The 20373-nt window shown below is 36.6% G+C and overlaps 1 protein-coding gene across 2 annotated transcripts in view; it reads left to right on the forward strand.

Annotated features, from left to right (window-relative positions):
* FSTL5 (follistatin like 5) overlaps nucleotides 1-20373 on the forward strand; it is a 321062-nt gene that overhangs the window by 90781 nt on the left and 209908 nt on the right. For both annotated transcript variants that reach the window (XM_054825507.1, XM_054825508.1), the window contains exon 4: nucleotides 8873-9121. In XM_054825507.1, the coding sequence (XP_054681482.1) occupies nucleotides 8873-9121 (249 nt within the window). The remainder of the gene's footprint in view (nucleotides 1-8872; nucleotides 9122-20373) is intronic.

A 20373-nucleotide genomic window follows, 5' to 3' on the forward strand; every position in this document is an offset into this window, starting at 1 on the left:
TCAGACCTGTGTATGTTTTCCATTCTCTTGTGTAAGGCAAGTAGTGTGTCTCGAGCTCATGGATAGTTCTACCAATTTAATGGTCACTGGTCAAATGTAAAGAGGATGATCAATAGATGGGATTTTTACAAAGCTTAGTATAGTGCCAGAAGATTGGCCTCCTAGGAGTGAAAGAGACTTTGGCAACACTTTCTTGGTGTCTGTGAGCACGTGAACAGTCCTAGCCAGGACAGCAATCTCGCCTGAGGGAACCCGTAGACCCCTGGGCCATGAGGTTGTCTGGGTCCTGGGCACAGCTCCCAAGCATTGCCCCACAGCACTTTGGTGGTGAAACTGATTTTGGTTCAGGCAGAAATCCGAACAGAGTGCTGCTCTGCAAGAAAGGCTGCCATAGCCATTTGTTATGCTCTGATATCAAAGCAGATGCTTACTAGGCCTGTGAGTGAGTGAGGAAGTTTATAAAGGCAGGAATCCACAGAAAGGCTTCCTAATTGTAGGAAGAGAGGGCTGGGCAGCTGCTGAGCCTCCTGGTGCGGGGTGGGGAAACCGCCCGCGGCTGCCCCGGGGAGCCGGTGAGCGCTGGCCGGGGAGGAGGCAGCGCAGGCGGGAGGGAGCCCCGGGCGTGCGGGTGGCACCGGCAGCGGAGGGAGCCCGCACAGGTCAGCTAACAGGAGAAGGGAGAAGCAGGTTGGAGGCTCGGGAAGGTGAGAAAAATAAGCAGAAGGTGTTTTTTATGTAGTGCTAGTTGTGGTTGTGTTTTCATTTCTTCTCCTTTTCTTATGTGGTGTTTTGGTCCTTGTCTTCAATTTGATTCAAGCTGAGAAGGTATGATTTGATATTTTTTCTTTTTGGAGGAAGCTAAATTCTGTGAAGTTTACTCAGGACAGCTGCAGACTGCTGGTAAGAGAAGGATTCACACGGGCAAAGTTGCTAAGATGTTTCTGACCAACAGATACAATCTTTTGGGAGTTTCAGTATTTCAGGTTAGTAGCTGTGGGATTACAGGGGTTTTCTTCTCCTTTTACTCACTGTAGTTTTGCATATTTATTCCTTCAGAAGTGTGGCACTTTCTCCTATTTTGTTCCTAATTTACCTTTACAGGAGAATAAGAAAGTAATTTTATTTGAATATACGAGACAAGCATTCTCCAGTCAAAAATGGATTGCAGGCACAGGCAAAGTAAACTTTTGGATAAAGTACTCCAGCTTACTTGGTCGATGCTGGAAGAAACCAGCGGCACAGCGAAGTACTGACCAGCCATGTGTACGACTTATTGCCACGGCTGCAGGTGGGAGCGGGGCTCAGGGGCGTGAGCTGAAAGTGGCTGTCCTGCCCCTGCACGGTGTGGTGCTCGCTTTTGGGGTTTCTTCTTTTTTTTTTCCACCCTCCCATCTTTGAGCCACTACTGCTGCCGATACGAACTTCTGTTTTGCCTCTGTCTCCGAGAGACTTTGAAGAGATCCAGATTGCTGCTTTCAATGACAGCTAGGGCTAGCAGAGTTACGGAGAAGAGTACGCGACAAGGAACTGTTTGACAGAGCTGTTAAGAGGAGCTTTTTCTGGTGTGGAAATAGAATGAGAGTGAGCAATTCCCATCTTCTTCAAAGCAGATTTGCACCTCTGCTCTTGAAAGCCTCCTGGGAGGAAGAACAATATTCTAACAAAAGTTTGTTTCTGCTTTTGATTTTTTTTTTTAAGAGGTCTTGCTATACAACTGTTTTTCATTTTTAAATCATTAGAAAATATTGATTAAGTAAAGCTTGCATTATTTTATCTCTGTGTAATTATTCTCTTGAACTCCATATTTTTAAGCCTACTTTGTAGTTTAAAACCGTCCCTCACATTTTATCCACTGATTGCTTTTTTTTTGGTAACTGAATATGTACAGGCATTTTGTTAATTGCAGTGACGTAGCACATTTGTGCCTATATATTGGTCATCTTTTGAAGTTCTTTTGCCTCCTATCTCATTACCTTAACAGTACAAGATTATACCTTAACAGCACAAGGCAGCAGAGTCCCTCAGACTTGTTCATCTATAATTCCATGTGCTGCTGAACTCCTCCTCAGAATAATTCTTCACATGATGAGCCTTTTGTGAATACTTTTCCACCTTTATGAGTGGGCATCTATTCCAGGTGGCTTTTCTCTACTTTGTTCATAATCATTGTATTCAAACTCTATGATTGTGTTTGAATTACTACTATAACGATTTTCCTTGTGCTGAAGGACCATAATTTTAAGATTTTTGTCTTTCCCGAGATTTTTTTTCTTCATCCCTGTGATGTGACAAATCTTACTCCTTTCTCCTCTACCAAATTTAATTAGACAAACAAGTGGTTCTTTGTTTCTGTTAAGAGGAATTAGCTTTGGACTTGACTGTTGCACCTTTGGTTTTTTATTCTTAACTTTGCTATTCTGAAGTCAGGAAAAATGCTACTATTTCAGTAATCTTTCTCAGCTATAATTTCTTGCCATAGTTCCTTCTTCCTCTTATGTGCATCTTCTGCCACCACTACTGCATGTAGACAAAGAACTTCAGAATGTATTGGACAGTTAATTGATTTTTTTTTTCTTCCTGTGCTTAAACTTAAGCTTCTAGACAAATTGGGTGTGGGGGGAAGTTGAATGTGACGAAATGAGAAAGGACTTTTAAGTGGAAAGACAGGAAACCTGTGAGTTTAATCTTACTTTGAAAACAATGTGAGATTGGGTTATTTTTAAAGCTGAATCTTTAAAAGTTTGGGTTTCACAGGTAATTTTTGAAGCTCTGGGGTTATGTTTCCTTCTACTTTTATTAGCTTCATGTTGTAGTTAGTGATAAGAAAGACTGTTTAAATTGAAGATGCTCTGTAATCATTAGAGAAACTCAGTCACCAAAAAAGATAAGTGAATAAGCATGGAGCATGAATTTATATTTTTGTCACTTTAAGAATATGTAAGAAATACTTATGGGTCTGTATACCATTTATAGAAGACACATATTAAAATTGCTTTGCATGCAATTCCATGAGCATGACCACAAGTGAGACTTCTCTCCACACAGCCACCCTGCCCAGATGACCATATTCCAGAGGTCCTGTGTCTTCAGAAGAATGTATGAAATAGAAATTTCTAGTAGTATGTCCAAAAGCTTGGCTAAATTGGTTAGAGTTTGGAATGCAGATAACTTAATAGTCAGTTGTTAAAACTGTATCGTCTGTTACAATATAGGCTTACACAACAACCAACCAAAGATGCTACAGTTTAAAATCAGGGTGTGTGCTGTGGTGAGGCACTCTAATACCATATTTAGAGAATACATTGGCAAGGAGAGTTCAGAATCCTGTATCTATTTTATTAAGATATGTGATCTAAGTTGTGTGGAGTAACTTTCATACCACAGTGTTATATTGACAAATTATTCATAATTTTTATTTACTCTCAAATAATCCACTCTTCAAATTTTGTCTCGTGCCTAGAATATTCCTAACCAAAATTAAAAAATGCTAAATTACTGAAGAAGTTCATATACCAAGAGTGCTGGATAATGAGTAATGCAGATTTAGTGTCGTGTTCAATGTAATTACAAGCTGTTCTTGCTACTGATACCAAATTTTGTCAAAGAACTGCTGTTGAAATACTACAGCTTGAAAAAAAACCAAAAAGTCTAGAGCTTTTTTAATATTTATGAGCAGATACTCACAGTTCATGCTGAGGTCGTGCTCAGTGTTAATGCCCTACCAGTGTTAATGGTAGGTGGCGATCAATCTTCTTTTCCTTTTTTTTTTTTTTCTTCCTCTTTCTTTCTTTCTTTCTTCTCCCCACTGCTCTCCCTGAGATATTTATGCTTCATGTGAAACTTAAGGCTACACTGAACCCTTACCAACATTAGGATTACAGTCTTGGTTGGGCCTTTCATAGATTGTATATTAAACAAAAATACAGCTGTGGAGCTGGAATTGTCATTTACAGAATCCTTTTAAATAAAAGGAAGGGCAGGAGGGGCAACAGGACTGTTGACCCCAGAAATTAGCATCAGTTATTTATACACAAGATATTAATGTCTTGTCTCAAAAAATAGCTGCCACTTTGTTTTAGATGACACACAAATAATGCTGCAAGTTATGATAGAAACCATGAATGCAAATTATGTTGTTATGGAAATTGAGAGAAAAAAAAAAAAAAAGCCTGAGTGGTGATTCACACTCTCATGAATTTCCAAAGTCTCCATGTGCAATGTTTCTCTAAACTGATTAGTTAAAAGAAAAAGCTTATATTCCTGTGAGCCTTTTGCATGCTAAAACAGCTTCTTGATTCCCAAGTGCTGTTGAACTGGCCTTTAGCTAGGAAACATGTATGAGCACTCCTAAGTGACAGCTTGAAACTGTATTTATTAAAATTTGTCTTAAAAGCCAAAACAATTTAGCTTTCTCCATTTTTAAAAAATAATAATAAAAAAACTTTTCTTTTTGTTTGTTCTTTCATTTTATGTCTGTTTAGAGTTTAAGTTTCAAGAGAATCTGAAAAACCTACGTGACTGCCTTGGCTGTCTTGGGCATAATACATTTTTAATGATATTTCTTGAAGTGTGGGGGTTTTTTAACTTAAGTCAGGAAACATTTAAATTATCGTAGCCTTACTTTCAAATTGAACACAGTACATTTTGTTTTCCATAGTGCTGTAGACCCTCTCAGAATGCACAGGTATTATACTTTTTTTGGCTGAAAATTCAGAATATGCTAATGTAGCTAATATGCCTACACGCTTTCTTATTGCTGTGTTGTGGCACTTGACAAATGGAGACTTACCTATCTTCATATAAGCAATACCAATTAAATTGCTGGAAAAAGATTAGCATTCATGGGTAGATTATTTGTCATCTTGATTTACTTGTTCTCAGTCCGTTAATACTGAATATTCTGGGCTGCTTATCTTCTCTACTAAATTACTGAATTATGTCCAAATGTAGGAACCTAAGTTCATCTTGGACTAGTTTACTTTCTAAGTCTAAATGCTTTGATAGAAGAATAGCCTTCAGAAATACTTGGTGGTTTTTTTTGTTTTATAACTTGCAGGGGGTGGATCATGGTCTTCTGAATGGGTGCTGCATCCTAAGCAATTTTATTACAGTAGACTTGTCTACGCTGGCATTAAAAGAAAAAACAAACCAAAACCAAAAAACAACAAAACCCCCGCAAAAACTTCCCTTATCAATCTAGCAAAAATATACCACCATTTGAAATAATTCCAGGTAGGCAAATTAATAGTGATGATTTCCTGAGAGTCATTGGAATAGTCAGGTGTTTTGTGAGTGGGCTGCAAGTCACAGCCCATATGGGTTTAAAAGATGGTTTCGTGTTTGATAATGACAAGATTCCTGTAGTTTTGTACCTAAACAGTAAGCAGCTGTATTCCAGGATGAAAATTATCGATTCCTAAAGGAACTACCTTTTCTGGAAAGAAAGGGTTTGCCAAATACAGTGATTCTTGCAAATTGGGCTGGAACAGTGAAAAGCAGCAGAAGTTGGTTTTGTTTGAGGGCTGGTTTATACATCGAGTTTGCATTTCTCCTACCGTGGTACGGACAGGAACTTAGCTGCAACTTGATGAAAAGCATATTAGGTAAGAGTCCCGAATACCCTGCGATACCTCTACCAGTCAGAACACACGCTTTGGTCTGTCTAACCAAAGACAGTGCACCAGACCAATAGTGAACCTGCGCTTTATTTGCCTTTATCAACTAAACCTTGTTGTGATTACAAAAGTTCTTTGTATGTCAGATTTTTATCGCTGTTTCTAAAGGCTTATTTGGCACTGAGCTAAAACTTGAAGATGTTGTATTTGTGTAAACAAGAAGGTTACTGACATTGTTGTATCATCATATTTGGTCAAATAGTCTTAAAATTGCTAGATTTCTGTGTCATTAGCTTTTATTTTTTAAAAAATTACTTATTCTAAAGCTATTTATTTTGATCTCTCAATAGCTATTTAATATTTATTGGTTTATTTACATTTTCAAATTTGGGTGCACTTTATATCAAAGTTGTGTTTGTGAACATTTAGTCACCTCATTTGAAATTGCATGGATTTTATTTTCTTTGCTATGAGTGATCTGGTAACCACTAGTTGGTGGAAATTTTAAGAATAAACTGTTAAGCTAGTTTTTCTTAAAAACGTACTATAAAACACTTGAAACACTGCATAGCTGCTCCTTTTCATCAAATACATTAGAAGATCTGCAAGTTCCTAAATTAAAAATAGCACAGAACAGTGCTCGTTAAACATGCTGAAGACATTAAAAATAGCTGAACTTAAGGTAAAGGTTATGTCTGAAGAAAGAATCCTGCCTCTATTGAGGTCAATGGGAATTTTGCTATTGACTTCAATAGAAGGAGTGGCGTATGCAGTGATGTATGCAAATATATGTATTGTTTTGGAATAGTTAATGGTGTAAAATGGAGACATTTATAAAACATTTCATAACAAAGTAATATAGTTTTTCATTAGGGCAAAAAGCTTGCTTCTTTATTGATGTACATGATTGGTATACGCTGACATATACCGATATTATAAATATCAATATATATTATGCAAATCATTCTCCCTCATCTGAAAGTAGCTGTTTTGCATTCAGGCATCAGATTCAATTATAGTACTAAAATGAAGTCCCAAGTGAAGTCTTAAATCGGTTTCTACTTTCACAGCAGTATACAGCACAGTGCATTGTTGAGCTACCACACACCTCTCAGTATTTCAGAGCAGTTGTCAGATTGAGATCTTTATCTTCCAATTCAGAAAGCAGAAATAATAATGATTCATGGACTTTTGCTAGAAGTCCTATAATTCTGTAGTGTGTCTACATGACCTGTGCTGTAAAGTACTCTTGGATGTTGCAAGACTTCATTTGAGGTTAGCAGTAGTAGAAGGAAATTGGATTTACATTAATTTCTGTCAGTTAATGTCTGTTGCCTGTATGTAGTGGTGATACATTGGCACAAGGAGTAATATTTTCAAAAATTTACGGGAAATTTTTAATGTCGAATGGGGTTTGCCCGTTTCAAGTCAGTTTGGTGAATGAACAGTTAAACCCACCATCAGATTGGCCTATACCTTTTCATCCATGTGTATAAAAATCACTTTAATGTAGTTATATTAGAAATACAGTATCTGAGGCAAATATGTACTCCTCTCAATTTTGTGCTCAAATTGTTATAATACAGCAAAAGAATTTTTCATGTTAAAGCCAAATGTCATGGTTGTGTGCTTTCTTTAGTACATGACATTTTTTGTCTAGAAAGTTTGTGCTGGATGAGAAACCAAAGAATCAACACAATGTCATCTTGGGTCTAATAGTCCTATAGACTTAAGAAGAAAAAGTGGTAATCATTTACTTCTGCCACTGAAGTGAAAAAGCATAAATTCTTAGCGGTTAGAAGCAATGTGTGTCAGACCATGGCATTGACATGTTGGCTTTTCACTACAGGAAATGAGTCTAATACTACCAAATTACATATTGCCATTTGATTGTTCATACTGGTTTTTTATGGGGCAGCCAAGTATCATTCAGCTAGGCTGTGAGGAAGAGGAAAGTGTTGCAGGGAATTAGAATACTAGATGTATATAGTATTTGGAGGTCAAGTTCTTGTTTGTTTTGGAGATTGAGCGTACAACAAGAGAATAAAATGAACTGTGAAGAGCAATATCTATTCCCACATTTGGAGACATTTTAGTATTTTTATACTTATATTAGGAAACAAAATATGGTATTGTTTCCTACATAACTGATGTTTTGGTAATTGCAATTGACAATTCTGATTTTCTTTCTTGTACCCTTTCCCTCGCCAAGAAGTGAGCGCATAGTTCTATGGCAGCCAAGACAGAAACCGAAGATATACTAAGGAAATGTTACTGTGCACTTAACTTCTCCTTTAACCTAGAGATCTACTACTGACCACAGTGCTTATTTTACATGGTGGCAGCAGCACAGATAGGATAGAAAGCGGACAGATGGCTTTGGCAGCCTAATGTAAACAATCCATTTCCATCTTCTAGGAGCAGAAGGAAGTGGAAGTTGCAGCCAGCAGAAACTCCTTTACCTTTACTTTACTACTGCAGCCCTCTTAAAGCTGTTGATTATCCAAATCCCATTTGTCTCACTGAAATACCACTAGAAGCTCATTTGACTCCTAGCCACCACTTACTCTTCCATCAGGCTCGGTTCCCTGAAATGTCATTCTTGCCACCACCGAGGGGTGTTTTTTTGTTTTGTTTTTTTTTTTTCCCCTTTCTCCATGTTGGTTAAGAACCTTGACCCAGCTCTAGTTATTCTTGCGTACCACTCTGGATGTGTGAATGTCTTATTTTATTTGCCTGTCGGAGTTCAAGGAGCATCTGGATAATGCTCTTAGTCATACGGTTCAGTTCTAGGTAGTCCTGCGAGGAGCACAAAGTTGGACTCGATGATCCTTATGGGTCCCTTCCAACTCAAGATATTCTGTGATCTAAATTCTAGAGAATGCATTGTTCTATTACATGCGTCAGCATAGCACTCTTAAGGTAACAAGCTTCAATATACATTTAAAAAGACATTATTTACTGCGATTTTTTTTTAATGAAGAGTAAATCTTGTCTTGTTGCTAGATGTTGCTCTTAATTGCAGTTAAACTAACACATGACAGTGACTAAAAGTGTACCTAGTCATGGTAAAGAGATTAAATTTGTTTCATTTCAGGCTAACTTATGTTAAGCATTAGTCAAGGATGTAACAAAGGACATATTCCCACTTTATTTACATAATACAATCCTTCTTGTATCTTACATGCAATTAAAGGAAATGTAATCAATATCTCAAAGCTACATTTTTTTAATTTTTTTTTTTTTTTTTTTTTTAGGGTATATGGGTCAAGATGGCCATTTTGGATCCTGTGAAAACAAGTACTGTGGTCTGGGTAGACACTGCGTTGTGAATGGGGAGACTGGCCAAGCTGAGTGTCTATGCATGGAGCACTGCAAGCCGCATTACAAACCTGTGTGCGGTTCTGATGGAGAATTCTATGAAAACCACTGTGAAGTGCACAGGGCTGCCTGTCTGAAAAAGCAAAAGGTCACCATTGTACACAACGAAGATTGCTTCTTCAAAGGTAAGCACGGCTGAAAAATATCTGGAATATTGCTATCAGGTACGTGTTTTCAAGCAGTTCAGTTAATGTTCTATGGAGGCTGCACCAAGTGCACAGTGAATAAATGACTAAAAAAGTTGATACAGTAAGTATCTCACTCCAGACATACCTTATGGATTTATTTATTTTTTTTTTTTATTTGTACTCAGTGCTCTGGGCAATCACCCCTTTTTAACCTGAATAAACCAGTTGTCTCTTGGAAATTAATCCACGGCAGCTTGTCTTACAAGTGTGGCTGTTGACCTCATTCATCTGAATGTATTTACAGTCCCAAAGCCCAAAGGATATTAATCTCTGTTACAGAAAAAAACAGAATTTAGAATTTCAGAGAGGTTTTGTAAGGCTGCAGGACTGTGCTTGTATTTGCTGTTGAAATTGATAGACCAGCAACTTGTTCATGGCTAAATGGGTCTTCCTTGCTTTGAATTTGGACAATGAAGTGTTTACTTGCATATTTACTAAAGTATGTAAAATTAGATACTTCTTAATCTTCTGAATGCTGAGAGATATACATTAAGCATCTTATACTGAAGATGTCAACAGTTGCAGTTTGCTCTTTTTTATGTAATTTGAGCACACCTTGCAGGTTTCTGGAACTCTGCCAATAAGGACCTTGATTAAGCACGTTTATGAGTACTTTGACAGATTTGCAGCATGTTTTTACTGTTTAAAACAGGCAGATGGCTTGGGGGGGGGAATGTTTTTAAATAAGGCCATTTTTAATGAGTACTATTTTTGTTAACAATATATCTTGTGCATATAGTTGCATTCTCAGTAATAGCAACGAATAACTACTATCACCACAGAAAGAAGTCTACTAAAATATTTCTGTTAAATGAAATTCAGCTTTGTAGGGGACATTAAATTACAATATTCCACTTATCTTGAAAAGTCTGATTAAAATTTTGTATTTTAGAGTAGGGTTGTTCAGATGGAACAATTTTTAAAATTTTCAAAGTTTAATTTTTCACTACGTTTATACTTGAGGAATTGTCCTTTAAATGAAAAGTTGGGCTTTTTTTTTTTTTTAACTAAATCCAAACATCCCAGGTCATGCACAAATACCAATATCTTTATTATTATGAAGTGTTTAGTAATAGAACAAATGAATAGTGGGGGGGAGAGGCAAGGAGAACTCACCCCAAATTCTATTTTCTCAAGAATTTAATTAAAGAAAAAAAAATAATGCTTGCACAGCCGGGCTTTATATAATTGTGTCTTGCTGAGTAAATGGGGTGACTGCCAAGGTGAACTGCCTTTCCTCCTTTGCCTCCTTCAACAGACGTGTTGCTCAGCAACTTCATCAAAACATGTTAAGGGACAGAGGTTCGTAGATTAAAGGGGCTGTGTGTGGAAATCTTATAATGAGAAATACACTTGTAAGTAATAGTGAAGGTTTAAATTTGTTCAAAACTAAATGTGGACACTGTATACAATTGTTATATCATCACAATATATAGACTTTAAGTAGCATGTGTTCTGAGGTAGTGGAAAATAATAATTTAATTTTAGGAGTAAAGCATATGGGGCTTGTAGGGAATGGTTTGTGCAATAACAACAAACCATGAATGCTTCTGTCTTGTGTCTTAATAATCACAATCTCTTTTTTTAAAAAAATAAGATCTATGTAGGTTGAAAAAAACTAAGTAGATTTAAAAAAACCCTCACTTTTTGATGATGCAGTACTCTGATAGAACAAATAACAGGAACAAACACTAAAATGTTCAAATTTATGGGGCTAATTTCAGTTCTTCAGTGTGCTATATACAATACAAATAAATTCAGAGCATGTTTGTGAAAAATTATAGTGTTTCTTTTTCTGAGGGGGGAAAAATGTAGTGAGATTTATTTACTGAAGTGGAAAGCAAGACAGTACTTTAGGTAGAAATATTATCCAAATGCTGCCTAGAGTTTTGTTAGCTCCTCTTTACGTTTTAAATTTACCACGTTAGTTTCATATCTATTGGAGTGGACAATGGAATATCTGAATGGTGTTCAACTTCAGACACCTACTTTAGATGCTGGATTTAAAAAAGTAGGTTTCTCCTGTAGTCAGTGGCAATCTTCAGAAAAGAACTAGGGTATCCAAGTGACTTGCTCTGAGCTGCCTTCTGAAAACTTTTATCAAGGTACTCAAATCTTCTAATTTGGGCACTGTAACTAGATGCCGACAAATAGTGTAAAAGATTTCATTTTCTCTCCTCTTTCTCATCTTATGTTGACTTCAGTGGTGTCAAACAGATGAGATTGGGGACGGTTATTTTCCTTTATTTTATTTGGTACATACGGGCCTTACCAATCTCAATTTCTACCTCATTAATTTCAGGTCTTTCATTGCTGTAATACAGCACAATGACAAAGCATTGTTGCCGTTCATGACTTTTGAATGTGTCCTCCAAAATCCACTATAGCTGTATGGTAAAGGAGCCAGAAGATTTCAAATATTTTCATGTGATTCCTTCCTTTTACAAAACCCTTCTGAGCTAGCCAGTAGTAGATTGCTTTCAGTAGGGCTGAAGTCCTGCCAGTTATCAGGTCAAAAATATTAAAAAGCTAATAGGAAAAATCCCTCAACAGTGGGACTCCTGGATAGAGAAGGTGAACCCCATCACTATCGATGGTGTTAGAAGGGCACTACCACATGTCCTCCTTGTTAGTTTAGCTGGCATCCTCAAGCAGAAATGATCTCACTTCAGCGAGCTGCTTCTGAGACCAGAAAAATAAAAAAAAAAAAATCTTACATTCAGAAAACCAATATTCTGAGCATTGTAATTGGTTGTTCACAGAACTCTTTAATAAAAGCTAATCTGAACTGGGGGGCAGAAGGGGAAAGAGGTTCAGTATGCCTATAAGATACTGCTACGTGATATGGTAGTCACTGACAACAATGATTTTCTATATATAATGATTGTAGTTAAAGATTTTCGCTTTCTGGTTATTGCTGGTCAGTTGATTTTCAGATCAAACAACTGTGTACATGGTCACTTTATTGATTTTTTTTTTTTTTAAATTTCATCTAGTCTAAGCTTTGTATTTATCTCTAACAAGGTCATGTTTTGGGGTTTTTTTGGTTTTCAAATCTTCATACTGAGTCGAGTGGGGTTTTTTGGGGGGGAATATATTTCTTAATGGATAAATTTTAAGTTTTAGATAGATTGGCTACTGAGCTCAATCAAGATCAGAGAAGCTGGGAAATACACCTTATTTAAAGGAGTAAACTTAACAAAACATTTTAGTATTCTGTGTCTGAAGAACAAAATTTTATAAGCAAATGTTCTACATACCTGATTAACATTACAATAGCATCTAAGTAGCTATAATTTAAATAATACATCTTGTAACCAAATGATTTATACCTCATCTCAAACATCATGAGTTCTGCTTAACGGTTTGAAAATTGCCCTTTTAAACACTTACGTGATGAGTGGAGTTAAAGGATTGACTTGCTAAAGGAGAGCTCTTTGGTTTATATGTTGAAACTCCATTAATATCACTGAGAAATGTGTGTCTTCCCTAAGCTGTACATGAAACAACATAGACAAAAAACATCAATCCTTCGCAAGGAGCCATGTCTGAAACATTTGATAAATGCATTTTGAGGTAGTCAAAGCTACCTATGTCAAAGCTGTACTCTCCTGATATGCTGTTTTTCTAAACTAAAACTTCAAATTCTTGTCCCTTACCTGCCTTTTATATAGATTATTTATCAATAAACTTGGTAGTTACATTTTTCTTCTTTCGATTTTTTTTTTTTTTAGTCTCATTGTAGGCTGACAGGTGGTGCAGGTAAATTTGGAACAGTTAATAGAATATACCAACTGTTCTTTCCATGCTTGTGTTTGACATGGGCATGCCCAGATTCATCGGACTCCTTCCTTCTTCATTGTTACTTACTATGTTTATTTCCCCAAACGGAATTAAATCATACATTTTTACCAAATATGAGTAGAACACAGGCATAAAACAGTAACTGAAGTAGAACGTTTTAAGTATCTCTTTGTCTTTCCCTGATGATTGAGGCTGTTTATGCAAATTGCACATTTTGGACGTGGCCATTCTAAGCTAGAAATTATTTTTTCTCCACTCTTATTGTAATTTTTCCATCAGTTGCTTATTGGCATGTCATGATGTCTTGCATCAGACATTGAACGATTTTTCCTAATGTCTTGGTTATAGGTTGACTGTGACCCTCTGAGTTACTCAATAAGTTGTCTCAACTTCTTCTCATGCAGAGGCAAAATGTATTTTGCAGAGAAGCTGATCACTTTTAGTTTCATAGAAAAGGGGATTATATCAGAAGTATTTTTTATACCTGTCAAGTCCTCTATTTCCCACTTGTGAAGTCCAGTGTCCTGTGACTGGATGTTAGTGAATGCAAGCTCCACAATTACTTTCAGAGGTGCTCTCAGGCCATAACTGTTTAAAAATGTTTTAAAATATTTAAGATTATTTGAAGAACTTAAGAGAACTCCTTAGGAAGTCCTTGCTGATGTAAGGAACATTCTGTCTAAGAATGATCTCAAATTATTATTTCAACTAATAGGAGAACGAAGGAATGGGGAAGTGAGCAGCTGCCTGGTTACTAGTTTACTTAGTGGGAAGAAGAGGAAACACAAATGAACTAAAGGAAATACTGGTGAAAAAAATCGAAGTTCAAAGTTTAGATTATTCACTAGATCTGATATTGACAGAGTGAGCTGGGAAGTCTGATATGCTGATGCCATTCTGGTTTGGCACTGCTTTTGTTGGCATAGTTCTTTGGCTAGGCGGCCTCTGCATGCTCTCTGCTTCCAGTGTCCCGGCTGTTCTCAAGCCACGCACTTCGGGTTTCAGAGCAGCTTAATGTTTTGTGCGAGAAAAGAAATCCAACCATCTGGCTCTCATTGCGCTTGCTACTATTGTATAATGCCTTCCTGGCTGTCACTTGCCATGGCTTTAACAAGCCCCAGAGGGTGGTGATTCAAATGGACTAGAATTGCTTTGCTTGGTGCCTCCACCACTATATTCATTCTGTGAAGTGGCAATGTGAAATCAATGGCTTTGTGCCGAATTTAGAAGTCTGGAGGCGTTATTCTTTTTTTTTTTCTTTTTTTTTTTTTTTTTTGACTCGTGTGGGACAGTGTACTGGGTGGTGAGTGCCCCACACTGGATGTCAAATAAACTTCAGTTATGTTTTTGGTTTTGTGTTAACTTCAATTACTTCATTTTCATAAATCCAGGCCAGTAAATCTAAATAAGAGACTGAAAACTTCCCCACGACAAATTTAATCTTATATTTTCTTTGCACTCTGAGCTTCTTGTACATTTTACATGAAATCTATTTCTATATACAGTGATACACTCAATCATTATGACAAACTGCAATTTACTAGGAATCCACAGGAATGTAACACACATACTCCTATGTACTATGACTTTTATAGAATACTTCTGGAATAAAGGTTGCTTCATATGTACACTTTTTACTTATAAGTTGCTTCTGTAGCATCCTTATGATAGTAACCTTATTTTACTTCTCTTTCTATTTTTGTCTCATTTTTCTTTTGGTGAATCTTTTAATCTGTTAAACTACATGTGAGCTTCATATTTATTACTGCTGTTACTAAAATGGTTATATTTCTGAGGACTGCTATAATGTTTGCTTTTCAGTCTGTTCCCAAAAAAGAAAGTAAATACTTCAGTAAGAAACTTTGCTGCTGATACTAAGTTGTTCAGGGCAGTGAGGATAAGAGCCGACTACGAACAAATTCAAAAGGGGTATGGGCAAACTGGGAAAAGTTCAGAAGATGTTAACAAGAATGACCAAAAATACTAAGTGGCTTACAAGGGATATGGAGGAGGCTTATGAAATCATCAGGGTACGCTGAGGGTGGATATGAGTAGACTGTCTTGTATTCCAATAGGAGAACTAAAATTTATCAAATAAGGCAGCAGGAACAGATTCAAAACAAGCTTTGGTGTTTGTTTTGTACACAGAAGATCTCATGAGTAAAAGCAACATAGGATTTCACAAGCAGACTTTGCAAATACCAGAGAAAAGGCTGTAGGCTTTTTCTTTTGAAAGAAGGCTGGGGGAAGCGAGTTGAACTAAATCCTAAGAGTAGCCCACAGAAAAGATCTAGAACGCTGGTCTAGCGTCTCCAGTGACTGCAACAGGATTAGTTCAAAGATTATTTTTTAATTTTTGTGTGTGTGATTTGTGCCCTAGGTGAATGTGGTCTTAAGCTGGTTCCTAAAATATTGACACATTCATTTACAAGCACTAACGTTTATTTCATCCGATTTGACGTTCATATACTTCAAAAGTAAGCATTTAAGTCTCTGCCATCTTATCAATTTTACTTCAGGAAATATTTTATCTGGTCTTAAACATAAATCTTGAATACCCACACTCATCATTTAGTGTTGATCATTAGCCAGTCTTTCAAAAGAAATTTAGGATATGTTAATCCAAATGACATTCTGGTGCAGTGTTTCCATTGCAATGGAACTTGTTTCTAAGGCATCTAAGATGTCTTTGCTTTTTTCCCTGGCTATCAGCTGGCTTCTCTGTCGAAGTTCTCAAAAACATCATTATACTCCTTCTGAAAGCTTGAATTTCTGCAGATAGCAGAAACACCCTTAAGGTTGCTGGTGATAAACTGTCAAGCTTCAACTATCACGCCAGATGTATTTTCAACATAAACTGGATTATGAAAAGAAATATGAAAAATCTTTCAGAAGTCTGTCAGAAGACTAAGAAGTAAAAAGATTCTGCTTGATCTTAAAACATGTGTGATAGAGCATAGGAGTTATCTGACTTCTATTAGGAATTCAGCCCATGATCTACATATATTCACTTTAGTGCATCACTTACGATTTAAGATTACTTTCTTAAGTATGACTTCATGCAGGGATTGCAGATGTTTTTAACTATTAACATTAGTAATTGCACATTCACAGAGCGGTAAAAGTCACTGTTGTGTTTAATGGCAGGTATATATTCTGCTTCTTTCAGCATTTTTTATTGGAAAGTGATGCTCTACCCGACGGAAAACTGGTTCTTTTTATTGCCCTTTGAAACCATGACCAAAATTTTAGCACTATTCCTCTAGTCTGCTGTCCCCACATGATTAATTTTCTTGTGTTGCGTTGCTCATGAAGTTTGGAAAACTGTCATTTTTCCTCAAGCATCTGTGCAAGATTTGTCACAAACATCTCTCTTAAATTGCCTAAACTAAAAGAGATGCAAGGCCTACGTATGTAATGTCTTCTGTTGAATCTGCAGAGTGAAGTTGAGTGCAAGATATTGATGAGAACACACATATAACATGCTTAATTTAAAAACTAAACATTCACTATACCCTGCATCCATTGCTGTTGGTGCTATTGTACCACTTTGCAAATAAAGCCTAGAACTCTCTTTTTCTTTCCTTTGAATTAAATTCATACTTCTAAAATGCAGGATTTGTGACAAGCCTCAAACACATTATAAATACAGGATTTTTTGACTGGCTAAAGACATGTCTTATTTTTAGTAGCTAGAGCAGTCCCAATCTTTGTATATTAATTCCTTCAACACTAGAATAAATGTGTTAATAAGCTCCAACCTATTATGTATTCTGCATTCATGTAGTGATGAGGAATTAGTGTTCTCTAGCTAATCTTTGTACAAAACTTAATGAAGTTTAAAATTGCTTGTAGGGGCATCACTGCTGTTTGTTACCACACAAAGAAACGGGTCTATGGACATCACAGATTTTGGGAGAAGAATTTGAATTTTAAAACTTTTTCTGCTTCCAGTAATGATGTTGAATCTGTTCAAAGAAGCTGCATTTATTCTGAAAGCTGCATTCTAAAGTCTCTATCAAGTCACTGAATCAGACAAGCAACATCTTAAATGTAGATGTGATTACCCAGATTGTCTATTTTCTTAGTGTAGATGGCAATTCAGTGCCTACTTGTGATAATATACCTTACTTACAGACCGCATGAGCTTCTGGAATTTGAATGAAACAACAGTTAGTTTTTTTTGTTTTGGTGGGTTTTTTCCCCCTACTTCTCCAAGTAAATGGGAAAGAGCGCTTAAGAGGAGAAAAAAGAAATAGTGATCTTTTGGCTTAAAATGGAGATACTGTGTTTGCATGAGCAGTTTCACAAATGCTTACAACTCCTACATATTTGCCAAATATAGTACAATAGTTCTTCCGAATCTGTATATCTGGATAATGTTTACTAGAAATAGCCTTGAAATATTTTTCATTAGAAGTGCATATATTGTTCATTCTTGTTCTAAATTAAGTTATTCTTAGACTTTTTTTTTAATGTATTGAATGAAGTGCTTCATTCACCTTCTTTTACTATAACAGATGCTGCATAAAGTTTAAGTTTGCAGTTCAATTTGCATTTGGTTGAATAGTGCAACAGTAGTTATTTCTAAGCGTTATTTATAGAAGCAGACAATGCGCAGCTATCTTTTATTATTCTTTCCATACCAAGGGCCCATGGTGGGGACCCTGTAGCGTAAGACTGATATGATGAGAAGTTGAAGGGATGAGCCAACAAAGTGCCCTGGTGACAAAGAAGGCTAATGGTATCCTGGGCTGCATTAGAGCAAGGATTGCCAGCAGATCAAGGGAATTGATCCTTCCCATCTACTCACATTGATGAGGCCACACGTGGAGTACTGTGTCCGGTTCTGGGCTCCCCAGTGCACGAAAGACATGGGCATACTGGAGAGATTTCGGTGAAGGGCCAAAAAGATGATGAAGGGACTGAAGGAATTAGTTTCCTCTTCTAGAGGAAAAGCTGGGACTGTTAAACCTGGAGAAGAGAAGGCTTGGGATGGGATCTCCTCAATGTATATAAATACCTGAAGAGAGGGTACAAAGAAGATGGAGCCCAGCTCTTTTCAGTGGTGCTCAGTGAGAGGACCAGAGGCAATGGGCACAAACCGAAACGCGGGAGGTTCTGTCTGAACATCAGGAAACACTTTTGTTTACTGTGAGGGTGACCAAGCACTGGCACAGGTTGCCCAAAGAGGTTGTGAAGTCTTCCTCCTTGGAGATATTCAAAACCTGACTGGATATGGTCCTGGGCAAGCAGCTCTAGGTGGCCCTGCTTGAGCAGGCAGGTTGTACCAGATGACCTATGAAGGTCCCTTTCAACCTTAACTATTCTGTGGGTAAGCATCTCCGAAAAACACCCTTACTTATACATCTTTAACCTGGTTCTGAAGGAGCAGAAAGCAGTGCACAGTGCTCCACTTCAGCTGGTGGTTTCCAGTACTGTTGAGGGAGAATTGGAGAAAATGGGGGAAGAGAAACAGAAGCAGAGTTCTGGCAAAGTGTGATCAGTGGAGAGGTAGCATTAAAGTCATCCTACTAGTGCCCTCCCTTGTAACCTGGTGACTTGGGCCTGCTGCTAGGACAAAGCAGATCACAGGATAGATTGTCATTGCTCTTCTCCTGCTAATTCAATACCGTCATAAAAGTGTTGACACATTGCTAGGAGTACAAGGATTGTATAAGTATGGTTCAAATAGTCTCTGCATCCTCAACTTCTGTGCTCATATGGTCTTTAAAAAAAAAAAGTTTTAGAAAAGGCAAAAAAGCCACTGCACAACTTTTTATGGCAGTCTAAAATCAATATTGGTACTAATATTGAGAGTACTGAATGTGCTCAAAACTGGATGAATAATAGGCAACAGTAGTCTGTAATGTAGCCACGCAATGACTGCATGTATTCCAGACTTAAAACTTCATGCTGCCAATTATAATTCTTCAATTATTTTTATCAAATCAGGTTATTTTTAAATGTCAAATTGGGTACTATAAGATAGTGAAAATTGTTACACAGTAAATCAAACTAAATTTGAACTGTTTTATCATAAATTCATAATACATAGAAGAAGTCTTGTCTTTAGGCAGACATATATTGAGAGATTTTTTTTTCAGTTTAGAATAACAACAAAGCATTAAGCTAATGCACATTGGTTTGTTTTATGCAATTTTTTTTAGAGTTTTAATTAAAATCATGTCAGCATTATCATTAGATCTTGTGGGAAATTTTTCTGATGGAACATATTGTTGGCCTTTAAAAATCATTAGCAATTGGATACATATACAAGGCATTGGCATAATATTTGTAATTCAAGTTGGGTGGTATATGGTATACCAGCTGCAAAAAGCAATAGCTTCTTTTACAGACACTGGAGAGAAGTAGGCATGCAAAAATGATCCTCAATTTCCATTTCTGACTCTGGTAGCTATTAATTGCTGGGTAAAGCAAATCTACAGTAGATAAAACCTCTAAGTTAAAAGCTGCTTTTTGTGATTTGCCACTTACTCTCCCTTAACATAGGATAGTATAAATATTTCTGGGTCCAAAGTAAACAAAAATGATGAAAGTAGTGTTGCCTTTTCAGGGTATGTGTTTGTTTTTAATGTGTAGTGTCTTAGTGGAACCTGAGAAATGGGATATGATTGAAAGTAACTTAATCCACATAGTTGGAAGTACCTAGTTTAGGCAAAATTTCTGTAAATATTGTCATTTTTTCATACTTCTTGGAATCTACTAGAAAGTACAGAATATAAGCACTGAGATGTAAGAGCTGTCCACTTCTAAATTCAAATTTTTAGTAGCTCACTACCTAGACAACTTCCAATTTTTTGCTTTAGTCTCATCTTGTGTCTGGAACACATTGTGGTACAAAGATGACTTCCTTCCACATCCGTCCATGCTTGTGATGACATCTATCAGATTATTATTATTTTTTTAAATTTTCAAAGTTATAGTATGGGCAAGTGTGAGAAGTGATGAGAAAATAAGCAGCTTCAAGCAGTTTCTAACAGAAGAAGGCTTGGATGGTATATCTGTTAATTTTGTCATAGGCAAATAAAATAAAGTACCATGATTTTGATGAACATTGTAGTGTATATATTCTATTTATTGCCAGGCCGTGGCAGCTTTTTTATACTAAATATATTACCTTAGTTAAAAAAAAAAATAGGTAGTTATAGTTACCTTAGCTTTCCTGTAACAGAAAGCATTGCAAGCAAAAGACAATAATTTGAAGCTTGGCAGAGACCTATAATAAGTGGAGTGATCCAATGACAGAGTTTTGTTTATTTGTTATAGAATTGTTGATGTCATATAGTACTCCTTTTAACGTAAACTACAATTAAAAGAGAATATAATCAAATTAAGGGACAGACTTTGTCCTGAGATAAAAC

The sequence above is a fragment of the Grus americana genome, chromosome 4 (genome assembly GCF_028858705.1).
Source record: "Grus americana isolate bGruAme1 chromosome 4, bGruAme1.mat, whole genome shotgun sequence".
In the NCBI taxonomy this organism is placed as follows: domain Eukaryota; kingdom Metazoa; phylum Chordata; class Aves; order Gruiformes; family Gruidae; genus Grus; species Grus americana.